Source organism: Heteronotia binoei, chromosome 16 (genome assembly GCF_032191835.1).
Source record: "Heteronotia binoei isolate CCM8104 ecotype False Entrance Well chromosome 16, APGP_CSIRO_Hbin_v1, whole genome shotgun sequence".
Taxonomy (NCBI): domain Eukaryota; kingdom Metazoa; phylum Chordata; class Lepidosauria; order Squamata; family Gekkonidae; genus Heteronotia; species Heteronotia binoei.
Window position 1 is genome coordinate 3,632,672 of NC_083238.1, and position 20,455 is coordinate 3,653,126.

At 45.8% G+C, this 20,455-nt stretch overlaps 1 protein-coding gene across 1 annotated transcript in view; it reads left to right on the forward strand.

Moving 5' to 3' along the window:
• The window catches only part of THSD7B (thrombospondin type 1 domain containing 7B), a 713,545-nt gene that overhangs the window by 223,203 nt on the left and 469,887 nt on the right, over positions 1 to 20,455 (forward strand). The window contains exon 6 of the mRNA XM_060257141.1: positions 999 to 1,187. Coding sequence (XP_060113124.1) covers positions 999 to 1,187 — 189 coding nt within the window. The remainder of the gene's footprint in view (positions 1 to 998; positions 1,188 to 20,455) is intronic.

Genomic DNA, 20,455 nt, shown 5'->3' on the forward strand with positions numbered 1-20,455 from the left:
AATGCATTCTGAGCTTTTCCAAAGCATGTCCTACTCCAGTGAGGTTGAGGAAAGACAGGATAGGTTGCTTTGATGCAGTTTTTTTGAGAAAGGGCAAGTGAATATAAAAAAAAAACATTTCAGTGGGCCCCACATTGAGGATCAATGTCTTAGACAATAGCACAAAACCACGGCACATTTATTATTTCATTACTGATAAGCCTACATGATTTTCTAGCTATGAAACAGATCTGTTGAATTAGAAAAAAAAAAAAAATCAGCCTTGAGATAGAATTAGGGCTGCCAATCCCCAGGTGGGGGCAGGGGATCCCCTGGTTTGGAGGCCCTCCCCCTGCTTCAGGGTCATCAGAAAGTGGGGGGAGGGGAGGGAAATGTCTGCTGGGAACTCTGTTATTCCCTATGGAGATTTATTCCCATAGAAAATAATGGAGAATTGATCCGCGGTTATCTGGGGTTCTGGGGGGGCTGTTTTTTGAAGTAGATGCACCAATTTTTCAATACAGCATCCAGTGCCTCTGCCCAAAATATCCCTCAAGTTTCAAAACAATTGAACCAGGGGGTCCAATTCTATGAGCCCCAAAAGAAGGTGCCCCTATCCTTCATTACTTTCTATGGAAAGAAGGCATTGAAAAGGTGTGCTGTCCCTTTAAATGTGAGGGCCAGAACTCCCTTTGGAGTTTAATTATGCTTGTCACAGCCTTGATCTTGGCTCCACCTTAATGTCTCCTGGCTCCACCCCCAAAGTCCCCAGATATTTCTTACATTGAACTTGGCAACCCTAGATAGAATGGGGTGGAGCTAGTGATTCTTTTCTGCTAAATGAGGAGTCTTCCACTGGAAAAAAAGGAATCTTTTAGATGGAAGGTTCCTTACTAAAAAGAAAGAAAGAAAATGTGCAATATATTTTGCAAATGCAATTTACAGATAGTGCAATATCTCATGTATTGCATTAATCTGTTTTGGGAGTAAAACTTAATCTGTTTCCTTTTCTTTCTTAGGTTTCAAAATGAGGGAAAGACGTGTTATTGTGGGTACTTCTGGCAGTTGTCCACACTGGATAGAATTCATTCCATGTGAAAATCCAGTATGTTACCAGTGGATAATTTTAGAAGGCGTGTGTTTACCTTATAATGGAATATGTGGTCAAGGGACTCGTGTGCTGCATGCTGTATGCAAGAACTACATGGGTATGTAGTATAAATGAGGTGCCTTCAATTTAACTACATTTTGCATAAATATTCAAAAGGATTAATTGTAATTTGTAATCCTATTGAAATTCATGATCACTGTCTCTTACATATTGGAAAGATTAGATAAAGCTTCCTCAAAGTTTGTTTATTGTGCATTATAATTTTGATTTTAAGCAGTGTGTCATCTTAAACAAAGAGTATTCATTACTATCAGTCCCTACTGGTAATTTTTCTTTTGAAGCCTAACTGCCTTGCTGTGAAGATGGAGTTAGAATGTAGAGGAAACTTTAACTGGCCTCATTCCATTATGAGTGTGAAAGTCACATGTTTCAGAGTGAAAATCTTGTCGAGCAAGGAGGAATCTACACTGTGTTCCAGGGCTGAGCTCTCTGACAGTTACATTGGTTTGTGGTTTATTAAATTTATACCCCGCCCTCCCCACCAAGGCGGCTTACAACAATAGTCATAAAACAGATAGTCATAAAACAAAGTGCATCATAGCAATAAAATCAGTTAAGTTTAAACAGTTTGGTGCTAATTGGTGCTAATAACATTCTAATCTTATTCAAATTCAATTACATCAATATTCCTGGATTCCTCCTGCTGTACAGAGATGTTTGAACAAAGGGATTCCTTTCATTATAGAATATTCCCATTAAGTTTCCTATCAACAGTTGTTGTGGTGTACAGAGATTTTTTGTAGCAGGAACTCCTTTGCATATTAGGCCACACTCACCAAGGTAGCCAATCCTCCTGGAGCTTACAGTAGGCACTGTACTAAGAGCCTTGTAAGCTCTTGGAGGACTGGCTACATTAGGGGTGTGTGGCTTAATATGCAAACAAGTTCCTGCAACAAAAAAAGCCCTGGGTATATATAAAAATACATACATCAAAATCAACTTAATTCCTTGTAGAATGCTACCTGATATAAATTGCAGAATTCACTGTTTTGTGTTCCTGAAAATTCAACACTTATAATACTGACACAATCTCTCTTTCATCCATTTTTTTCCTTATTAGAAATGTTTTATATATGTGCCAAGAATAAGCCGTTGCCTTGTCACTGCTGATTTATGTTACAAGGTATTAATGATGTGTAAATAAAAAGATTGTGCTGATTCATGAGGAATTTTACTTTGCAAGACTTTTTGATCAAGAATGCATTCAGTTTACAGTTTATTAATGGATAAGCACATATTTTTATGTTGAAGTTTATATATCAACAATGTATATTGCTTTCTTACCTGCAATTTGAAATTGAAAGCTTTGTCTTTCTTGATGTGGGTCAGTGCTGTCAGTTAACCAGATTATATTATGGAAGGACATGATTCTTCGACCTTTAATTATATTGAATAATTTTTTAGGAATACTTTTTTTTGGGGGGGGGGGGAGCAGGGGAAAATGGGGAAGGAATGGAACAGTGGTGGTATGTTTTTGAAGCTGTGTGAACATAAGAACACTGGGTAATATAAACAGGTTATTAAATTAGAGTGGGGTTGAAGCGTGGGAGGCAGACGTGCGGCTCTACGGCTCTGCAACGATAAGTCTATGACAAGCCTCTTTTAACTTTTAACTTTATTTTTTAACTCTGAGGATTTTACTTTTCTCATCTTAACTTTCTCAAATGGAAGCAGAGTTTTAGAGGAATGCAAACCTCCCTTGCTTAATTGGGAAATTAGAGTGGGGAGGAAAAAGCCCTGTCACCTTATGATATTTTACTACAGGCTCAGCACAGGAACCTGAGGGAAGTGTCAAGAGTCTCCTTTAGCTTAAACAACTGAAATGGTGCTCAAGGCTTTTGGAAGTTCAAAAATAGCCAGATATTTTATTAAACATAGAAGGGGAAAGGTATAAATCCAATCTCCTCCTCTTCTTCTTCTTCCAGTCTGTCACAGCTACAGTAACCTTAAACATTGTTTGTAAATATTGTTAAATGTTTATTGCTGTTTGCTTCCCTTGTCATAAGTACCAGCCATTCTTTGGTGGCCAGAAGTCAGCTAAATCATGAATTCTGCTCTTAGGTTTAATTTAAGGGTCACTTAGTTGCCCTGCCATGCTGCTGAGGTTTTGAAAATTGACAGGATTCTAGTATAAAGGTACAGCTTTCCCAAAGATGAATTCTGAGACCACAATTCAGCATTGCATATCCTTCTAACCAGGTTTTTTTTGTCATCTATATACTAATAGCCATGTCAGCTAAATTGGAGGAGACTTAAATCTGGTGACTGGAGCTGTGAATGAGCAAGGCATTTGTCCCCCCAAGGCAGAATAAAGAGGCGGACACAAATACATTGGTAAAACTATGGGCCACTTTATTAAATAACACTGCATCAGCAAGGGCAACAAAACTGTGGCCAGGTCAGGGCCAGGGGTCTCCTCAAACCGCACCCCTGCCTTTTTCAGCGGGCGAGAGACCCGGCCCCCCAGCCGGAGCTGTGTGTCACAGCTCCCGTCAGGCAGGCCCACCAGGGAGGCTCACACTGGAGGGCCCAGACACCAGATATGCGTCTCAGCGAAAGGCACCCATCCAATCAAGTCTCCAGGACAGTCTGCATTCACACACCTCAGGTCACCAATACCCAAAGGTTGATCCTGCCAGACCCCTAACTCCCCAAAAGGGGGAGGGTAACCGGTCCTCCCCAGGCCGCATGGCGCCATAAACCCAGCAAAACCTGCCACAACTAAGGCCAAGTCTCTACTTAAAGCTTAGCGCCCACCGAAATGCCCAAGGCCAACACAAGCCCTTGCCAAAGATCCCTCAGGAAAGGCATATTACCCTTTTCCGAGAGATGCACCCCATCCCCTCTGTAGAGGTCAAGACATTCCGAAGAAATATCCGGATGAGGCAAATAGTGGCCCAAACCACCCTCCAGTGCCTTGCGAATTTCCTTATTCGCTCTGTAACGAGTCCTCTCTATCCCAGCTGGATTCCAAGCACCGCACCACACCAGGTGCGGAATCATGGCCGACCAAACTATAATGGTATCGGGCCATCTCTTCCTAATGTACTTGAAATCATTTTGAGCTTGCAAGATCAAAGCCTTGCTTTTAATCACCCCGAGATCATTCCCTCCCCAGGTGAATAATTAAAACCTGAGGAGGAGGGCCCACGCACCCATGAAATAAAAGAGGTAGCAAGCCAGGCCACTGAAGACCCCGGCGCCCCCGCCATTCAACCGTAACATATTTGCTGAGCCGCAGCTGAGAGCCAACGGCAGTTCTCCGAGCTTGATGTGCCGTCCAAAACACATAACTGGGCCCGCAGATGAGAACTCGGCTCTTCCGGCCAGGAACAACAGCATCTAAAAAGAGAAACAGACAAGTTATAAAACCCAACCTTAAACTACCCCAACTCCGAATAACAACGCTAAGAATGGAGCAAAGGGCGAATATAACCTTTATAAGCCTGAGACCGCCAACGGCCAAGGTGCTGGATGGATGAAGAAGAATAACCCAAGGCCGCGGCCGTAGAGGCCGCCCTAATTCCAAACCTCACTCCAGACAACCCCAACAAAGCTAAAGCCCTAGACATCACTGCCCCAAACTGATGTTTTGTCAGAGGTCTGCCTCCAAAATGACAAAACAACAACCCTTTACAGCCTCCCCGCATGGCCAAATAATCGGCCAATGCGGAAACTGGGCAAAGCTCCACTTCTGAACATGGACCCAACTCCAACACAGTCCCAATGCCCTCTTGATCCGTCTTGGATCAGTGGATGGTAAGAGCCGCCTTACCCCCCGTTAACCTAATATCCCTTAGTGACAAAGCCCTGCCAGAAACATCATTCCTGGAGCTTGCCACCAATTCACTAATCCTCAGCGCCCCAAAGAAGGCCACCAAAGAGGCTGCGTGAAGCAAAACAGCCTCAAAATGAGATGCACAAACTGCTCTCCACTCCTCTTTCAAACCCCTAAGAATCTCAGGAGACATAGGGTTCCTGGTATCAGGCTTAGGCGCAACCTCTCTGGACCACCCTTCTAGCACCTTTCAAATATGAAAATCTGCTGTTTCCTCCTTATACCCTAACGCCTTGCTAGCAAAGGCCAGCGCAGACATGCATCCCCTAATTGATCGCATGGCCAATCCCTTACCTTTTAAAGAAACACAATAATGGAGCAACTGCTCCATCGGGAGGGGCCAAACAATGCGATACCCTACCTCAGCACTAAAGTCTTCAAACAAAGTTCATAAGACTTCCTGGTGCTACGCGCAATGGCTAGGCCTATTGCTCTGCAGGCCTCGGATCTCCAATCAGCCATAGCTCCTGGGGCATTGGCTCCGCCTCCAGATTGGCGTCAGGGGCCAGCTGATGAAACCTCTCCATCTGTTTACGAGAGAGAGCTTCAGCCACCCCATTATTCACCCCAGGAACATGCTTGGCCAAAAACAAAATGTTAAGCCGCAGGCAACGCAGAGTGAAGGCCCTCACCAACCTCATAACCCGCTGCGATTTGGATGAAAGGGAATTAGTAACATGAACAACAGCCATGTTGTCGCACCAAAAATGAACAGTGCGATTGACCATAGTGCTCCCCCACAGTCAAACCGCAACCAAAATGGGAAAAAATTCCAAAAACGTGAGATCCCGGTTCAAACTGGCCTGCACCCATGAATCTGGCCACACCTCCATGCACCAGTGTCCACGGAAGTAGACCCCAAAACCTAATGACCCAGCAGCATCGGACATGACCTGAAGCTCCGCCTCAAGCCTCATGTCCTCTCTCCAAAAAGAAATCCCATTAAAGGATTCCAAAAACTCCTGCCACATCCGCAGGTCCTCCCTCATGCTGCTAGTAACCTTGGTCCTGTGCTGGGGCAAGCGAAGGCCCGCCATAGCGTCACAGAACCTGTGAAGAAAAGCCCTACCCAGGACAAGCACTTTGCAAGCAAAGTTAAGATGCCCAACTAACTGCTGCAGCTCAAGAAACGTAACCTTCTTTTTGAGGAGGAAAGTATTAATCCTTTCCTTGAAATCCTCCAGCTTCTGGCAAGGAATCCTGGACGATTGTGCTACAGTGTCCAGCTCAATCCTCAAAAACATAAGGCAATGGGCTGGGCCCTCTGTTTTTTCCTTGGCCAATGGCACACCCAACTCAGCGGCCAGCTCAATAAAGCCAGACAACAACTGAGCACAGCATCCAGAACCCACAGGGCCCACAAACAGGTAGTCATCCAAATAATGAACATCCTGTAAACCCACTTTCTTGCGCACAGCCCATTCAAGAAATGTACTGAAACACTCGAAAGAAGCACATGATACAGAGCAGCCCATAGGCAATGCCCTGTCCATGTAAAATTGCCCTGCAAAAGAGAAACCCAAAAGCTCAAAATCATCTGGATGGACAGGGAGAAGGTGAAATACAGATTTAATATCGCATTTAGCCAACTCAGCCCCCTGACCACAGTGTCGAATGACGCCCACAGCCTGATTGAAGGTACTATACCTAACTGAGCATAGTTCCTCAGGTATCCCATCATTAACAGAAGAACCCTTGGGGTAAGAAAGGTGGTGAATCAAACAAAATTCACCAGGCGCCTTCTTTGGCACCACCCCTAAAGGGGAAACCCTAAGGTTAACCACTGGAGGACTAGCAAATGGGCCTAAAATCCTGCCCTCTGCCAGCTCCTTGGCAATCTTAGCCTCCACTACGTGCTCTAAACCCTTAACTGAACTGAGGTTCCAAGACCAAGTTGGTACCCGAGAACCCTGAAAAGGAATTCTAAAACCTCACATAAAACTGTTCAACAAATATAAACTGTCAGCCCTAGGTGGGTACCTACGAAGCCCACCTTTATCGGGCTGGGGCCCTTTTCCAGTTTGGGAAGGACCCCCACCCGGTCTTTTCTGACCCTTGCGTGGCCGAACTCTTGGACAGTTGTTAAATGAGTGTGGGCCAGCACACAGGAGGCATTCATGCTTGAACTGGCAAGCTTTCCGACTGCACGCCCCCTGCGACCCAAACTTCCAGCAAAGCAAGCGTGGTTGAACCGCCTGCGCACAGAGCTGCGAGAAGATGATGATGAACTGGAAGGAGAAGAGGAACCCTTAGAAACTAAGTGACCACTGTCCCCCAGATTGAGCCGCGCAGGTGACATCACCTGCAGCCACAACTGTTGGTGAATCCGATCCCAAGGGAGAGAAGGGTACAACGCGGCCCTCATCCTGAATTCCTGGTCATATTGAATCCAGACTGGGCCACTGAACATCGTATACCCTTTGTATATGATGACCATGTACTGAATCAGCGCTGCCGCCCACCAGGGCTGAGCACGCGCTATTACTCCCGCATATATAAAAAACCGTGGAAGCCAATTGGCCCAGGTCTGATCGACCTTCCTCTTCCTAAGCTTCTCCTGCCTTTTGAGAGCCAGTTTGGTGTAGTGGTTAAGTGTGTGGACTCTTATTGTCAAGTCAGAGTATAACTCTGGCTCAACCAGAGAGCATGCTGGGTAGAACCAAAGTAGAAACAAATGCTGCTAGTGCCTCTCTACTGTTCCCCCTCCCTTTTCTTAGAAGCTCTCCCTGCTTTGAAATGGTGATGTGTGAAAAGTCTTATCTGAACCTTCTCAGCCCAGGCCTGTGGGAGTCGTAGGAGCCTAGTAAAACATCAAGGCCACTACGCCTAATCAGCATGAGAATGTACTAGTAACATCTATGTGTGAATGTCCCCTGCACAATTTCCCTGCCCGTAGGAATGCTTTTGAAGTGATCTTTATATGCAATGTATTTACTGTATGGTTTTAGTTTCTTCAAACCCTGGCTCAGGCCACAAGTATCCAGTATCAATAAACTAGCTTCTTTGTATCCACATCGACTCATTATTGAATCTGCAGACTTGACACTTATCTGGGAGAACTGGGTTTGATTCCCCACTCCTCCACTCGCACCTGCTGGAATGGCTTTGGGCTGCCGGAGGTTCCAGTCTTCCTACAAAACTGAAAAGGGCCCTAGGTTTGCAGAAAAATGTGAAATCTAAAAAATAAAAAGGGGGGGGGGCACACCCTGAAAATGATAAAAGGAGTGCCTGTATGTTTAAGCAACCAATTCTCTCACTGGCTGTTGCCAGGCAACCACAGATTCCATGCTTGGTTGTGCTAGTAAAACACAGTGGAAGCTGCACAAATGTAAAACCACATGAAATGCTGCTAGTTTAGAATTGAAAACAAATCAATGCTTGACTTCAGTGAAAGCACACATTGCAGTCAAGCTAAGTTAGATTTCTGAATGCCATATCTGTGACAACAGGATTGTCACTCTGATGCATGCAAATATGTGCCCTTCATGCCTGAGGCAGGGTACATGCTGTATCTGTTCTGGAGCACAAAGGTCTTCTGAGAAGCAGCCCCTTACTTGCTACAAGGTCAGTAGGTGTTACTCATATTTCAGTCAAAGGGCAAGGCTGCAAGAGTATTTGCTTTTTTCTCTTAGGGTGTGCCTGTGAAGAATTTTATTGTGTTCTGATACTTGGCGTCATTAGAAGAGGAAAGCTTAGAAAGGCGTTTTTTCCCCCCCCTCAACACAACTTTCTGTGGTGGAGCAGTCATACTTTACAAAAACAGGCTGACAGACAAGTCAACATTTCTCTAATATGTCTGTCTTCAAAGCACTAATCTCATTGTAAATTGCTGAGCTCAGGGTCTACTTCATGTTTTAAATGATGAAAGATATTGGCCTTTTGCCTCCTTCATGCTACCATTTTATTTTAAAGAGACATTCATTATTCTTTTTTTAGACAGTCAAGAAACCCTGAAAGTCTGGTAGTGGGGTGTGTGTGTGTGTGTGACTGAAGCCATTCTTCTCATGCTTCAAGAGTTCCATGAAAGTCCCTCTTGGATTCCAGCTGTGTGTTCAGGCAATTTTCCTTATGGCTGTTGCGACAGGACATTTTGCAATACCTACTCTATTTAACTGACAGGCCAGAAATACGTGAGGTGTTAATTAAGACATGCTCAGAGAGGAATATGCCTTGAAAGCTTTTCTATATTGTTTTAAAATAAAGCAAAAATTTAACAAGAATATTGTGGGCCTTCAAACCTTACCTGTATTAGATGTCCTATTGATCTGCTTGAAAACTACCGGTTAATACCCATCCCCGGCAGTCTGCAAAATAGATTTCTCCCTCTGATGATTGTAGGATAGATGAAGAGTGTAGAATTTAGCATCCTAATTGCATAGCAGTCAGGTTGTCAGCTCTATGCTTGGTACACAATGACCAATCAGTACAAATGTAAAATACTTTATGCTTGTTGAAAGTGTTGTAATGATAATTACTTTGGGCAATTGTAAACCTTTCAGGTAGACATAATACTTGCTAATACGCTTGCTTTAGTGAGTTCTTGTGGTATAAGGTGTCCAATATTTCCTTCAAATGCATGCAAATATGTACATATTCATCATAGCAATCTGTTATCAATTAAAGAGACAAATAATAGAGGAATTGGACTGTACAGTGTTTGAAAACAACTTCCATGTTCTTTCATGAATGTAGCACTTCATGAATGACAAAGTTCAAGAAATGATAAGTACAGGAGATCTTGTTGCTTCTTTTATGTTTGGTCCTTCTATACAGCTACGGTTTATAGAAAATTGTTCTGATTTCAGCATGGATAATGAGTTTAGGTATGTGTTTCTGAGTAGTATTCTGAAAGCATCCCAAGGTGCATGAGGATGAAGGAAGCAAGTGTATGCCAGCCCAGAGGAATAAGTAAAATCCTTGCTATTAATTAAGAGATGAAAATAACCTCAGCAGCCTGTGGACCTCCTTTTCTCAAGAAGCTAGTGGTGTCCTGAATTTCTGCAAGTTTTCCTTCCTTCCTTCCTTCCTTCCTTCCTTCCTTCCTTCCTTCCTTCCTTCCTTCCTTCCTTCCTTCCTTCCTTCCTTCCTTCCTTCCTTCCTTCCTTCCTTCCTTCCTTCCTTCCTTCCTTCCTTCTTCCCTCCCTCCCTCCCTCCCTCCTGCTTTCTCCAAGTTGGTGAACATAAAGTTGGTGACGAGAAGAGCACAAAAGATTTGTGGATGTTCTCTCCCCTCATTGGTGGATCTGTATAATATGGGATGTAAAAGGAAGATACAAATGATCCTAAGGGACCCTTCACATCTGGGCCATTTGCTATTTGAGATCTTACCGTCAGGTAGACGACATAGAGTGTTGAAGGCTAGGACAAACAGATTTAAGGACAGTTTCTATCCAAGTGCTGTGGTTAGGCTAAATGCAGGGTTATGAAGGATTATCTGTTTTAGATATATTTAAATGGTTTTAATGGTTTTATGAATGTTTATCTGTTTTAGATGTATTTAAATGGTTTAAAGGGTTTTAGATGTATTTAAATGATATGAATATGTGTGTTTGATGTGTTGGTATGTTTTGTGGAAGAGCACCTCATTTCGTTGCTCTCTTTTTGTTGAGAACAATGACAATAAATTTATCTAAAAATAAATAAATAAACGAAATTAAAACATTTAAGCAGTTAAAATTATTTTAAAAAATGTAATTGAAATACATAAACAAAGAATACTAGAAAGATGGCCAATGACTGTTATTGTGGGATATGCCAGATGAAACAAACAAACAAGTGTTCACTTGCTGATTGAAGACACCGATAGCAGGAGACAGATGAGTCTCCTGAGGGACAGAGTTCTAAAATTTTGATGCCATGACTGAGAAGACTCTTTCTTGAATCACCACCACCCATCTAGCTTCAAATGACAGGGACAACCAAAACAGGGCTTCCAAACACAGTGTATGCTTAGGTTCATATGGGAGAAGGTGGTCCTTAAGGCACCCTGGTCCCAGACCATACAGGATTTTAAAGGTCAATACCAGCATCTTTAAAGTAATTGTAGATGGAAGAAGACTGTAGTGACAGGGTTCCTACCACCCACTCCAGCTAATACTGTGGAGTATTCTGTATCAACCGTAGCTTCAGTCTTCAAGGGCAGCCCCATGTAGAGAACATTTCAGTCATCTAATCTAGATGTTACCAGAGCCTGCTCCATAGTGAACAGGTCTTTTCTGCCAGGAAGCCAAAGCTGCTGAAAGACAGCCTGGGCATTGCTGCCACCTGTATATCCAACAGAAGGCCTGGGTCCAGGAGCACCCCAAGCTATGAGTCTGCTTCTTTAGGGAGAGTGCAGCTCTCATCCAGAACAGGATATACCCCCATTTTCTGGGTCAGATGCTACTCACCAATCAGAATTTTCAGTTAGTTAGCCCTCATCCATTCCAGAACTGCCTTCAGGAACATTTTCATGGTTTCCACAGTTTCACTGGGATCTGTTGGTGCCATGAGATAGAGCTGAGTATCATCTACATATTGGTGGCAGCTCAGCCCAGATCTCTGGAGTACCTCTCCCTGCAGCTTTACATAGATGTTGACAATGGTAACCTTCAAGAACCCCAGAGGCCAAGAGGCAGAGCAGCAGACCCCCAGCACCAGATTCTGAAACCTACCTTTTAGGTAGGAAAGGAACCACCACAGAACAGTGACTCCCAGTCCCAGAAGGTGATCCAGAAAGATACCATGATTGATGGTATCAGAAGTCACTGTAATATCTAGAACAATTAACAGGGTTGCACTTGCTCTTCCATCTCCTGGCTCATGTTATCCACCAGGACCACCAAGGCTGTTTTAGTCCCATGAAACCAGAATGGAATGAATCTAAACAATCTGCTTCACTCAATACTCTCTGAAGTTGGCCAGCTACCACTCATTCAGTTATCTTGCTCAAGAATGGTGGATTTGAGACTGAATTTGGAAATAGGCCCTTTGAGATTGAGTGTGCTAAAACTTCTTGAGAAGTTCTTCTGCAACATCAAGTTCAGTTATGAATTCTATTGTAGCTGCACTAAAACCTCTTGAGAACTCTGTGGTAAACCTACTCAAGACCTCTGATTTGCAAAGTACAGAGCTGCCAAACTGAGTGATATGGATCAGCAGTATCTACAACAACCTTGCAGTTGCTCTCCTAGGTTTTAGACAGGAGTCTTTGACAGCAGTATTACTGGAAGTCCTTTCACTCAAAATTGAACATGGGACCCCTCTATGTAAAATAGAACCATGTCCCATCCATTACTTGTGAGCAGCCAGCCTTTAACATTTTTTAAATCCTTTGTAGAAACTAAAATGATATTCAGTACTTGCATTTATGAATGTTTCAGAGAAATAATTCTTATAATCTTGGTGGCTAATCTTGGGGAATCTGCAAAATCTCTTATTGAAGTTTCCCTGAACACCAAATGTGCTTGCACAGCTAACCCCAAGTGTCCTTTCTTTCCCTATTCTTGCAAAATAATAGCAGAACATTGTTTAACTTTCTGATTTTAGATTCCATTATCAGACTGTGTGGTTTAATTTTCAGTCCCTTTTCTATTTTCCTTATATCCATTTAAAGCCTTTCTTTTGCAAGGTCAACTTCAGTTATGAATCCTATTATAGCTACATTAAATAGTTATACGTCTGAGCACACAATGGCTGAACTATAATGAAGGGTTATTTCAGGGATATCTGTTGATATTCTAATGTTACTTTGAAAATGTACCTTTCCCTTAAGGGTATGTGTGAGGACAGTATTGGCAGCAGAACTAGAAAAACTGCTTGAGAATACAAGAATGACACACCTTAGGTCTATAGATATTCAGCAAATTGGATCTAATTAACCTAATTTAGGAGCTTACTCATCAGACAAAATACATATGCATTTTAGGTAAATTAAATAAAATGTTGTTAAATTATAGATAAATTTGTAACAGGGTTTTTCTGGTTTTTGTTTTCATCCTTGAAATGATACGATCTCAGGAAGAAGATAGGTATTTTTCCCAGTGTGCAAAAAGCTTTTTCCAGCATGTATGAACAGTGCAACATATTTCCTCATCCTGACTTGAACATAGTCATCTAGCTATATAGTTTTCTGCTTAAGAGATTTATTATTGTACTAGCAAGAATCTTTTTATATATATAAAAGAAGCATCCTTTCAACCAAAATGTTGTTTTGTGGCATCTGTCACACAGCACTAAATACACATTTGATCCTCTTTTATGCTGCGGAAGAGTTGGAACTGTCTGTCTTGAAATAAGCTGGGAATCACAGAGACGTTGGCAGTCTGAGAAGAACAGAATGCTTCCTCGATCAATAAATTATTTGAATTTCAGAGTTCAGGTCAGTCAATAGCTTTATAGGATCTGGAGGAATCCTATTGGCAAAATAAAACAGAAGTCCAATGGAACCTGCAGTCTTATTGACCAAGTATAGAGCGTTGCTATGGGATGGGGTAGAATAGAGGAGAAACCCTTTTGCAGATTGAATCTGCATTCTTGGCATCGTAAGATTTACAGCTGTGTTCCCAGTTGGGAAGAGCTAAAATGCATCATGTATGAGAACTGCCAGGTATTTCCTTCTCTTGTCTTCATCGGTCTGTCTGTGTTAACTTCCTTCCTTCCCCCTAAACCATCAGAGTAGCCTAGCCTTGTGCAGTCTACTTTATATTACCCAGAAACTGTTTCAAGGGTCTCTGGTCAAGTTAACTGTAAAAAACTTAAATTGGAGATCTTAAACTCTAAGGCACCTTAGACATAGTTTACAAGTCTGTGTTCAAGTTTACAGTACTTCTCATAGGCATCCAGATGATCTTGTAAGGCATGTGTTCTCACTAGTCTCACTCTGGGCCCTCAGCCAATAATCTCAATAACTGTTAGCTCAGAATCTAAGTATCCATGATAAAAAGAAAGCCCTGCATTGTTCAGCTAAAATATATGCTGTTCTCTCTCCCCTCCTCCTTGACAGAGCCTCTTTGCATTTCAGTAAATAGGTGGTATTGAGATGGGGTGAGGAGGACATAAGAGAAGCCATGTTGGATCAGGCCAATGGCCCATCCAGTCCAACACTCTGTATCACACAGTGGCCAATATGTGTGTGTGTGTGTGCGTGTGTATACAGAAACACACATACACACACACACATAGCTAATGATGGACCTCTGCTCCATATTTTTATCCAATCCCCTCTTAAAGCTGGCTATGCTTGTAGCCGCCACCTCCTCCTGTGGCAGTGGTGCTCGAGGGCGCCAGACCGAAGCCCCGGGGTCCCGATGGAGCAAGCTGCAATGAAATACAGGGTGCACTTTGTTAAACATTTTTGGCAGCTCTAGTTCTACCGTTACTTGATTGATCACTCTCAAGATTTTGAAGGGCCCCAAGAACTTATATGCCAGTTTCTTAGAAGGTTGGCTGAGCGGCAGGTTCTTAGTGGATACAAATACTGAGTCCCCTACTTTGAAGTCCCAGGCGGGGACGTGGGACTTATCATATTGTTTTTTGTAGGCTTCTTTGGCTGCTTCTAGATTTTCTTGGATTGTTTGCCAGCTCCCACTCGGCCCTTGCCACCATTGCTCAAAAGGCGTCGATTCAGGGGGAGGCCCCCCCCAGGCAATAGCGGCATTGGCTTCCCTTCATACCCGTGGATGGTAGAGAAGGGTGAAGCCTTGGTGGAACTATGCATGCCACTGCTGCACCCTCACTCAGCAAAGGGGAGCAGCAAAGGGGAGCATGAGGCTACGAATTCCGACACGTCCTTCCCAAGGGGCAGCCACCAGAATTATCCACTGATCAAGCGGAGCGTCCCGATGCAGCCAAAGTGCCCCGCCAGTTTATTCGAGTGGCAGAATTGTAACACCTCCGCCCTTAAGCTCTTGGGGACATAAAGCTTCTCCCCTTTATACCACAGCCCGTCCTCCCTCTTTTGGATGTCTCCTGGGCGGTCGTCTCCCTCCCTCTCAGTTTCCATGGCCAGTTTCTCGGTGCCCAATTCCCCCAAGTGCCTTCTTTTCTGTGACCATGTAGTTACTACGGCAGCTACCAGCTATCGCTCCCTCTGCCCTCTGATCCCGGCGCTTGCTGTAAGCGTCAGAGCTGAAGCCAGGCAGAAAGGCAAGGAGGAAGCACGCTGCCCTCTCCACAGCCGGCGCTCGCAAAGCACTGGGTTTGCGAGGGGGTGGGTGCTTCCTCTGTGCCTGCCTGCCTAGCTTCAGCTCTGACGTTTACAGCAAGCGCCGGGATTGGAGGACAGAGGGAGCGATCCTGGCGCTTGCTGTAAGCGTCAGAGCTGAAGCCAGGCAGGCAGGCACGGAGGAAGCATGCTGCCCTCTCCACAGCCGGCGCTCGCAAAGCGCTGGGTTTGCGGAGGGGGCGGGTGCTTCCTCCGTGCCTGCCTGCCTAGCTTCAGCTCTGACGTTTACAGCAAGCACCGGGATCGGAGGGCAGAGGGAGCGATCCTGGCGCTTGCTGTAAGCGTCAGAGCTGGAGCCAGGCAGGCACGGGGGAAGTGCCGGGATCAGAGGCAGCGGATCGCCCCGCCCCCCCAGGAAGGTAGGTACCAGTATTTTCACTCCATAAGACGCACACACTTCCCCCACACACTTTTTTTTGGAGGGGAAGTGAGTCTTATGGTGCGAAAAATACGGTAATTTGCTTTTCGCTCAGCTTCCTCTTACCCGTGAGGGCTTTGAGGTTTTTGTGGTCGGTCCAAACCTCAAAAGGCATCTTGGCTTCCTCCAGCCAGGACTGCCACATTTTCAGAGCAAAAGTTACAGCGAAAGCCTCCTTGTCCCACACCGACCAGTTTCTTTGCTCGCCCGAGAACTTTCTGGAGATATAGGCACAAGGTTTCAGTCGCCCCTCCCCATCTTTCTGCATTAGTATGGTTCCGACGGCCACATCAGAAGCGTCACATTGCACAATGAAGGGTCGCTGCTCATCGGGGTGGCTCAGGACCGGCTCGCTAGTGAACAAGCGTTTCAATTTATCAAAGGCTGTTTGGCACTTCGGACTCCAATTGAGGCGGGCTCCTGGCCGCTTTGCCTCTGGCCCCTTCCCTTTGGTCTTTAACAACTCGGTTAGGGGGAGGGCAATCTGGGCAAACCCTTCTATGAAGGTCCTATAGAAATTTGCGAACCCGAGAAATGATTGGAGCTGTCTACGTGTTCTCGGGGGAGCCCACTCTAGTACTGCCTGCACCTTAGCCGGGTCCATCGCCAGCCCCTTCCCTGACACCCGAAATCCCAAGTAATCCAATTCAGTTTTGTGGAATTCACACTTAGACAACTTGGCATACAACTGATGTTTCAACAGAGTGCTTAGCACCTCTCTCACTAACTTCAGATGAGACTGTTCGTCTTGCGAGTAAATAATGATGTCATCCAGGTACACCACCACCCCCTTAAATAGGAACTTTCTGAGAACATTGTTTATAAAATTCATGAATACCCCTGGGGCCCCCTGTAGTCTAAAGGACATGACTAGGTATTCAAACTGTCCCATAGGCATGTTAAACGCAGTCTTCCACTCATCCCCCTCCTTGATGCGCACTCGGAAGTACGTGTCTCTCAAGTCCAGCTTGGTGAAAATCTTGCCCTCTGATACTGTGCTTAACAAGTCTTGGATGAGGGGAATAGGGTAGGCGTTGCTCGTGGAAATTGCACTAATCCCGCGAAAGTCTGTGCAAAGCCTAAGCGAGCCATCTTTCTTCTTTCTAAACAGTACCGGAGCCGCGTGGGGGGCGGTTGCCGGTCTTATAAATCCTCTCTCCATGAGATGAATTATGGTCTAAGAATTTGTGGAGCTCCTTCTTCTTCGCCCAGCCCATGGGGTATAGTTTGTCTCTGGGCAAGGTTTCTCCCAGGATTAGCTCTATGGCACAGTCTGTGTCCCTATGGGGAGGTAGTTGGTTTGCTCCTTGTTCGCTAAATACTCCCATCAGATCCCGGTAGGCCTTTGGGACTGCGTGGGTCTCCTCCACTGACATACATGCCCTCTCCTTGGCCACCGGAGCCTGCGGGCCCCAGGCTGGATTCCAGAGGTGTGTCTTGCAAAGGGGATCTATAAACTTAATAGTCTGTGCCCCCCACCGTATGTGGGGTTCGTGCTTCTCTAGCCAACCCACCCCCAGGACTACGGGGTAGGAGCACGAGGGGCAATGACAAAGGACTCCTGGTCCCAGTGTTCCTCAATCCCCATTGGCAAAACTTGGGTCTCTAGTCTACATGGCTCTCCTCGCATCACCATCCATCCATCTGTTCGAACTGCATCGGGCAGGGTAGTGGGGAGCTTTCGAGTCCCAGAGCTTCCACCAGATTGGGGGTGATCAGCTCCCGATTACACCCTGAGTCTATTAGGGCCCGCACCTGCATGAACCTTTTCAGTTTAGGGTTCAGCAGTTTCACTACGACAAAATACAACCGTCCCGTTACGCTCACCCTCAGTGGTGCCTGCTCCTCCTCGACCTGCTTGTTGGCACCTTTTAGAGCAGGTCGTTCTCGTTTCCCACCAGCTCGGATGCCCAGGCCAGGTCGCTCTACTCGGTCGACAGCAGCACGTCCTCCTCCGGCTCCTCTACCACTGTGAGGCTGCTCTTTGCCGCTTCCTTAGGGTGGCCAGTTGGCTTCTTGGGAGTTGGGGTGCCTGTCTTTGGCCCCCCTTGTGGAACCTTAGGGGGGGCTGGGCAACTGGAAGCGAGGTGATTCGGGTCACCGCAACGGAAGCACTTGTGAGGTCCTGCAGGCGCCCCCCACCCCGGCTTTTTTGGGCTCGGCCTTTGGGGGGGGGGTTTCTGCGACCCTTTCCCGGATTGGTGTTGACGTTGCATTGCCACCCGTTTCATGTTGCTTTCAACCTCTCCTGCTAGTTGGATCCACCCTACTAAGGTGGTAGGTCTAGCCTGGGCTCAATTGAGGATGCCGGCGTTCAGCCCCCTGGTGAAGTGCTCGATCTTTATCAGCTCACTCCATCCCCGCACCTTGGCCGCATTGGCCCGGAACTCCACGGCGTACTCACGGATGGTTCGGGACCCTTGTTGCATGTCCCGCAAGGTGGCTAAAGCTCGCGTCTCCTGGAGCGGGTCCTCATACTGGGCCAACAGAGCCTGAAGGAAAGTTTGCACATAGTGCAGCTCCGGGCTCATGGCCTCGTACAGGCTCATGTACCATCTCTTGGCGGCTCTCTTCAATTTCAATCCCAAATAGTCCACTCGGCTGAACTCGTCGGGGAAGGTGTTCCCCTCAGTAGTACATGTAGCTGTTAGCTTGGATGGCAAAGTATTCCACCTCGTCTGGGTCCCCGTGAAAGGTGGCATCCAACTCCCTGCCCCATCCTCCATCTCTGGGGCCAGCCGGTGCTCCCTGCCACGGCACTTGCCCCGCCACCGGTGGCGCCACCGGGACTTGTAGCAGGGCCACGGGTAGTCAAGCCATGGGAGGCTGAGGGGGTCTCCGTGGCCCAGTTAATCCCAAGGAGATCTGGGCAGTCTGCAGATAGCCTGCATCTCATCTTTCAAGCCCTTGATCGCTCCATCTACTTCCTTTCGGACCATGGCCCGAAACATGCGGGCGTCTTCCTCGTGCATGTCCTTTAACAGCGGCTCCTCTCTCCCTTTCTCCTCGCTCTTGGGGTTCTTCTCCTGCTCTTGGACATCGAGGGCGGCTTCTGCTTCGCCCGACTTCAGGGAACCCGGGTTGACGGGCTCCGTCTCGGTCAACCACACCCTCCTCATGTGGCAGGTCAGGATCGCCTCCTTCCGAGCCAGTGCCTCGTCCATTGTGGTGGTTGAGGTCCGCAGCCGGTACTGCTGGGGAGTGATCACGAGTTAGAAATGTGGAGGGGAAACCGCGGCTCACCTGGCATTTAGTACGTGCCAAGGTGCCGCTGGCTCTTCCTCCAAGTAGGGAAGTTCTCCATCTCCTGGAATCTTCTCAGCCATCAGGTTACAAAGTTGCCAGGGCGGATGAGTTCCAAGGTAGTCTTTTCAAAATGTCAAGTCTGCAGATTCAATAACTAGTCGATGTAGATACAAAGAAACTAGTTTATTGATACTGGATACTTGTGGCCTAAGCCAAGGCTTGAAAAGACTAAAGATGTACAGTAGATACATTGCATTTAAGGAGTACTTCAAAGACATTCCTACAGGTAGGGAAATTGTGCAGGGAACATTCACACATAGATGTTACCAATACATTCTCATGTTGATTAGGGGCCTGCTGGCCTTGATGCTTTTCAGGCTCCTTCCTCTCCCCTGGGCCTGAGCTGAGAAGGTTCAGATAAGACTTTTCACGCATCACCATTTCACAGCAGGGAGATTCTCTAAGGAGGGGAGGGGGGAGTAGGGAAAGGTTGCTAGCAGCATTTGGTTATACTTTGGTTCTACCCAGCATGCTCTTTGGTTGAGCCAGAGTTAAAGCCAGACTTGACAAGTGTTCCAAGCCTTTAATCATTCTAGTTGCCCTTTTCTGCACTTTTCCCAATGCTATAATATCCTTTTTGAGGTGCAGTGACCAGAATTGTACACCGTATTCCAAATGAGACCGCACCATCAATTTATACAGGGGCCTTATGATACTGGCTGATTTGTTTTCAATTCCCTTCCTAATAATTCCCAGCATGGCTTTGGCCTTTTTTATTGCAATCGCACACTGTCTTGTCATTTTCAGTGAGTTATCTACCACAGCGCCAAGATCTTTCTCTTGGTCAGTCTCTGCCAGTTCACAACCCATCAACTTGTATTTGTAGCTGGGATTCTTGGCCCCAATGTGCATTACTTTGCACTTGACCACATTGAACCTCATCTGCCACATTGACGCCCACTCACCCCGCCTCAACAGATCCCTTTGGAGTGCCTCACAGTCCCTCTGGTTCTCACCACCCTGAACCATTTAGTGTCATCTGCAAACTTAGCCACTTCACTGCTTACTCCCAGCTCTAACTCATTAATGAACAAGTTAAAGAGCATGGGACCCAGTACCGAGCCCTGCGTCACCCCACTGCTTACCGTCCTGCACTGTGAAGACTGCCCATTTATATTCACTCTCTGCTTCCTATTTATTAGCCAGTTTTTGATCCACAAGAGGACCTGTCCTTTTACTGCATGCATTGAGATAGGGTAGATAAGATGCTGCAGTATCCACCTTTGCTATTTCAGTTGCTTGAGCAGCATGACAGTAGCACAGTATGACCAATCCAGTTACTGATGCTAGTGAGCCATCTCTTGCCTCTTTGCCAGGCTTCAGCAAATTGACTAACTAATTAAATAACATTAACTGTCCTCACATGGATTGGTTGATGATGGGAAACGTACAACACATGATCAACCAATCTGTAAGAGGAAGAAATAGTACCTTGCTATGTTGAGTTACTTCCTTTTATTAACTCCAATGGGCTTAGAAGGGTATATATATGCAATGACATTGCATGTCTTTTGATTATCAGGTTAATGTTCCTCTTAG